This window comes from Haliotis rubra, unplaced genomic scaffold (assembly GCF_003918875.1).
Source record: "Haliotis rubra isolate DU_JTF1 unplaced genomic scaffold, ASM391887v1 Scf261, whole genome shotgun sequence".
NCBI lineage: Eukaryota > Metazoa > Mollusca > Gastropoda > Lepetellida > Haliotidae > Haliotis > Haliotis rubra.
This window is the reverse complement of record NW_025766681.1, coordinates 312,958-318,266: the sequence shown is the minus strand read 5'-3', so window position 1 is coordinate 318,266 and position 5,309 is coordinate 312,958. Positions and strand designations below refer to the sequence as shown.

Genomic DNA, 5,309 nt, shown 5'->3' with positions numbered 1-5,309 from the left:
TTCCATGAAGTCTTTGTTATGGATAATACGAGCCGTCTATAAAATGTTACTACATGTACAGCTGTCTTTGTGATTCCCTCTACTCACTTGATGCTCAGCATTAGTTGAAGTCACATAGGATTATAGCCTTCACCACTGATCATATAATGGTCTACATGTACGTATGTGCGCGCGCGTGTGTGTACCTTGCAAGTGAGCAGGGGCGAGAGAAGGAGAGAGAGATGCGGAATTAGAGGGAGGCAGGGAGAGGCAAAGAGGGGGGATAGAGGGCGGCAGAGGGAGGGAGGCAGACAGAGAGAGAGACAAAGAGTGGGAACGGCAGAGGGAGGGAGAGGCAGGCGGAGAGAGAGGGAGAGAGAAATAGAGAGGGAGGCAGAGAAAGGGAGAGAGAGGAGGCAGAGAGAGGAGAGAGGTAGAGGCAGAGAGAGGGAGAGGCAGAGAGAGGGAGAGAGAGGGGAGAGGCAGAGGGAGAGAGGGAGGCAGAGAGAGGTAGAGGGAAAAGAGTGAGGGAGGCAGAGGGAGAGGGGGAGAGGGAAAGCGTGAGAGGGAGAGAGAGAGAGGAGGGAGAGGCAGAGAGAGAGAGAGGAGAGAGAGAGGAGAGGAGAGAGAGGGAGGCAGGAGAGGGAGAGGAGAGGGAGAGGAGAGAGGCAGAGGGAGGCAGAGAGGAGAGGGAGAGGGAAAGGGTGGAGAGGGAGCAGAGGGAGGAGAGAGGGAGAGAGAGGCAAAGAGAGAGAGGGAGAGAGAGGAGAGAGAGGAGAGGCAGAGAGAGGGAGAGAGGGGAGAGAGAGAGAGAGAGAGAGAGACAGGCAGAGAGAGGGAGAGGGAGGCAGAGAGAGGAGGGAGAGGCAGAGAGGGAGAGAGAGAGGAGAGGGAAAGAGTGAGGGAGAGAGAGAGGCAGAGAGAGGGAGAGAGAGACAGGCAGAGAGAGGGAGGGAAAGGCAGAGAGAGGGAGAGGGGGATAGATCACGGGTGGCATTACACATTTATTTGTGTGTATCGCCGTCGTTAGCGCTATTCTATGTGAGTATATCATGGGTTGGAACCCCGCGCGATTCCATTTATGTATGTCGACTTTGCAGCACTATCTCCATGCTCGTGGGATTCACCAAAGTGGAAAACCCATCGAACATAGCATGGGCCTGTTACCTACATTAACCTGAACGGCCAGGTTGTGCTAGACATATTGGGTGTAGGAGCGTTCAGTCCATTCATATTGTTCACTCGGAACCGTAAAAGAAACATCGAATGAGGCGATAAATGGCCATATTTAATGACAGCTGTTCAAATTATCAGTCACTGCATTGCCGCACATGTACATGCACGTACACTGGACTGGAAGTCTTCTGTACAGTGTTATCAGGTACAAATGCATCCCCAAACCATTAGAAAAGTATCAGATTCCTTATTTAGATTTGCGGTTATTCTCATGAGTGCTTTGAGGTTGAAAGTGCCATTGTGACAGATTGTCGCGAGTTACAAGGAAAGAGCTGAACACTGTCGCCGTGATCTTACATTCAAGCAATCGACAAATGAGTTGCTCGCTATTTACCCAATTACGAAACACGTGGGTTCAAGGTCAGATTCCATTGTAAACGAATCAAAACTATATGTTCGAACATGAGATCAAGATCAATTCAGACTCGAACCATTTCAAAATATAGCTATATTAACACCGGTAGAGTAGTGCGTAATTAGTAGGTAACTGTGGAGTCTACTGACGCCCGAACGCAGTAACAAGGATAGATTTGTCATGTCAGTTGCGAACTCGACTGAAAATGACCTAATGTTAAGGCAAGTGGGGACTTTCTCTCCGGAACATGTCATTCGTACGACACAGTCATGCTTAAATTTCACATGTTTATCTGAGTTTAAAACGGTCAACCTAGCTTTGCTTCAAATGTCTACTGAATGTTCAGTTCATGGATTAATAACAATTCTATTCCCACAATTGGCAAGTCTATATGTGCGGACAGAACAAGACCACCACTCGTTCACAGAGACAACTTGTTCTTAATTGTCGATACAGTTATTTAAGCTAATAATTATTGTTTTGGTGTCGTGTGTCTTGAGTCTACTGTCAACTCATAACACTGAATACGCCCAGTGATTCTAAACTCAAAGTACGTATCTGTTCAATGCGTCTTCGCAGCAAGACTCAAGTACCGTATTTGCTGTCTTAAATCGACCATTTATTAATATAGAGACGTATGAGAGCTTTTCGAACTGAATAGACTTGTAACCACACTCGAGTATTAATTTAAATAACTTTCCAAATGTCTTGACCAAGATATTTTCAAATCGCTTTCACAAAGATAAAGCGCAGACTAATTATTTCCCCCATACTGTAATTATTCTTGCATTAGATAAGTATATTTTGTTTAACCGGATGTAGGTTTCCAGTTCACTGCTGACGTATGAAGACATTATATATGCATATGAGGTGAAAACGTATTTCTAAATAACCGGTAATCTTTCATACCTTAGATCGAATTCGTTACTCAACTCGATTTAACATACAGCTGAGGCTCTTTGAATACTTCTTTATAACCATTAGTACATTGTGTCCGTGCTGGTTATAACCGTCATAGCTATCACTGTTCTCCTGCCACTCATGTCTTAAAGGGGAGGTTGGGTAGCCCAGTGGTTAAAGCGTTCGCTCGTCACACCGAAAACCCGGGTTCAGTTCCCCACATTGGTACATTTCTGGTGTCCCCCGCCGTGATATTACTGGAATATTGCTAAAAGCGGCGAAAACCCAACTCACTCACTCACATATGTCTTAAAAAGGAAAGTGTTTTAATGATCAACAAAATACATGCGCATGGGCGATTTCTCCACCGAATACGTTACGTTAAAAGCGGCGAAAACCCATCTCATTCACTCACATATGTCTTAAAAAGGAAATGTATTTTAATCATCAACAAAATATATGCGCCTGCGCGATTACTCCACCGAACACGGTACGCTGGGGAGACGTCTAGGCGCGTTAGCGTGTTGGGCGTTGCCTCAACTTCACAGCCGGGAATGTCATCGTGCAAAAAACTACATAACTTAAAAACAGTTAAACAGCGTCACGTGACTAGAATATAGGCCTTAGAGGGAACTCGGCGCATCAGTTTACGAGAGTTTATCACAGGGAGGAGCAGAGACCGTTCGATGGTTAACATGGGAAATAAGCAAGACCAGAGCTTGTCAATCCGATTGTAGTCTGCGTAGCCTGGAGCAATAGGTGGACTACCTTCGAGAGACAATAATGTAGGTAAGCAAGCTGTCTTGAATCGATGCTTTTATACACAAATCCTATTTTATGACAGATCCACTGTAAATTCACTTTCGTTAGTATTTACAAACAAAACGGATGTATATTGCTGAGAACGTCTATTGATGCCCATTCAATATATAGATGATGCGGAAAAGACAGTGTAGGTGAGATCATTTGCCTCTATTACGTCGTGCATAGCGTTAGAGAGAAAAGGATACTCTTTCATTTCTTTGTGTGGCATTTTAGAAGTTGGGAAGTACAATAATTGTGGATAACAAATTCTATTGATAAGTAGCGTCGTACTCACGAAATAATAGAAGCTGCTAACCATATATCCATAAAGTTTGTTAGTATTGTGCTTTTTACTGTTGTTTCATCTTGTGTCATGTCGTGCATTCTATATGTATTTAATCGTGAGTATCTTCTCCATGAAAGACGCAAACGATGAGAGCGGGGTCATAGTGTGATGTACTACTCCCCCTGCCACTAGCTTAGTATGTTCATAACATGAATCGATCGTTTGATGTTTGGGTGTTTGGAATTTATTTTTTGGTTCCACTAAATACATAAAAAATATCACATCTTTCACCCTAGATACCACAGTTCACTAGATATACTGGAGGACACTTACAAAATGCGGACGTGATCTAACACCAAACCTGACAATGTAGGCGATGTCTGAGGTAATTACATGCCAAGGAAGTACAACAACATATATATAACGCCAGTTTATATGAAAACTAGATAGGGATTCGCAATTTAGGGTGAGTTGGGTTTTACGCCGCTTTAAGCAATATTCCTGCAATATCACAGTGGGGGACAACAGAAATGAGCTTCACACATTGTACCAATGTAGGCAATCGAACCCGGACCTTCGGTCTAACGAGCGAACGCTGTGACCACTGGGCTACCCCACCGCCCTAAGATAATTACAGGTAATTAGGTGAAATTGTATCAAATCTTCAAATATCAGTAATTATGCTCCCGTCAGGGAAAGCTTGTGTATTTCCTTGGTTTACGAGATATTTCATTGACAAATACTTTCTATGAATAGGAAAGTCACGAAAACACGATTGCAATGTTTAGTCTGTCATGATTTGACTGGAGTTGTACCGATAAGAAAATCACTTCGTTGTATTCGCATTAAAACGCTTTAATCTCAGTGTCCAATGTCCAGTGTTATGTTTAAAGTCACTTTCTTCTACTAAACCTTCATACATAGGCTGTAGCTGCATTCCATTCTGCGTCCTTCACTTCCGTCTCAACCCAGTGTAATTCCATTAAACGTGAACACCGTAACACGATCTGTGAAAAATCGGGCAAAGCAAAACGAAGCCAAGCTTTGAGAATACACGTCTGTGTTGATTTTACTTGTAACGATGTTTATGATTTGAGATGCTGCTTAACTCTGCAGCAGAAGCCCGGGGCCTGACTGGTGGTACGCTTTCAAGTAACACAACCCCTGTCGTTATCGGCCGTCACATACCTCGTTGCGAACCCTGTAGAACAACCATCAAACAAGAAACCATTGTTCGAAATTGTATCGAGGGTATGGCCGGGCAATTTAAATATCAAATTCATAGTTATCGTTATTGTTTAACGCCGCACGCGACAATATTCCAGCTATATGACGGCAGTCTGTAAATAACTGGACCACACGTTCCAGTGATCAACAGCATGAGCATATATTTACACAAAGCCAGCTAGCTGTTAGTCGCCACGTACGACAAGCATGGTTTGCTGAAGACTAATTCTAACCCGGACCTTCACCTGACACCGCCTCCGTGGTGTAGTGGTTAGAGCGTCCGCCCGGAGAGCGGAATGTCGCGGGTTCGATCCCCGACCGCGTCATACCAAAAGACGTTAAAATATTGTACTTGTTGGTCCCTGCCTGGCGCTCGGCATTAATGGGTACAACAAGGACTGGTCGGCTCGGAGTCAGTATAATGTGTCTGAGTGGGGTATTCATGCTTCACTGCGGTATGGTATCTCAGTGGGCTAGCACTATAAAACCAGCTTAAGTCTGGGCTAGTACAAGCAGCCGCAC

The 5,309-nt window shown here is 44.3% G+C and overlaps 1 protein-coding gene across 1 annotated transcript in view; it reads right to left on the bottom strand.

Moving 5' to 3' along the window:
* Nucleotides 1-2,728: 2,728 nt before the first annotated feature.
* Nucleotides 2,729-5,309, bottom strand: part of LOC124280162 — a 66,014-nt gene continuing 63,433 nt past the window's right edge. The window contains exon 9 of the mRNA XM_046716053.1: nucleotides 2,729-4,761. Within this exon, the coding sequence (XP_046572009.1) occupies nucleotides 4,741-4,761 (21 nt within the window). The 3' untranslated portion in view covers nucleotides 2,729-4,740. The remainder of the gene's footprint in view (nucleotides 4,762-5,309) is intronic.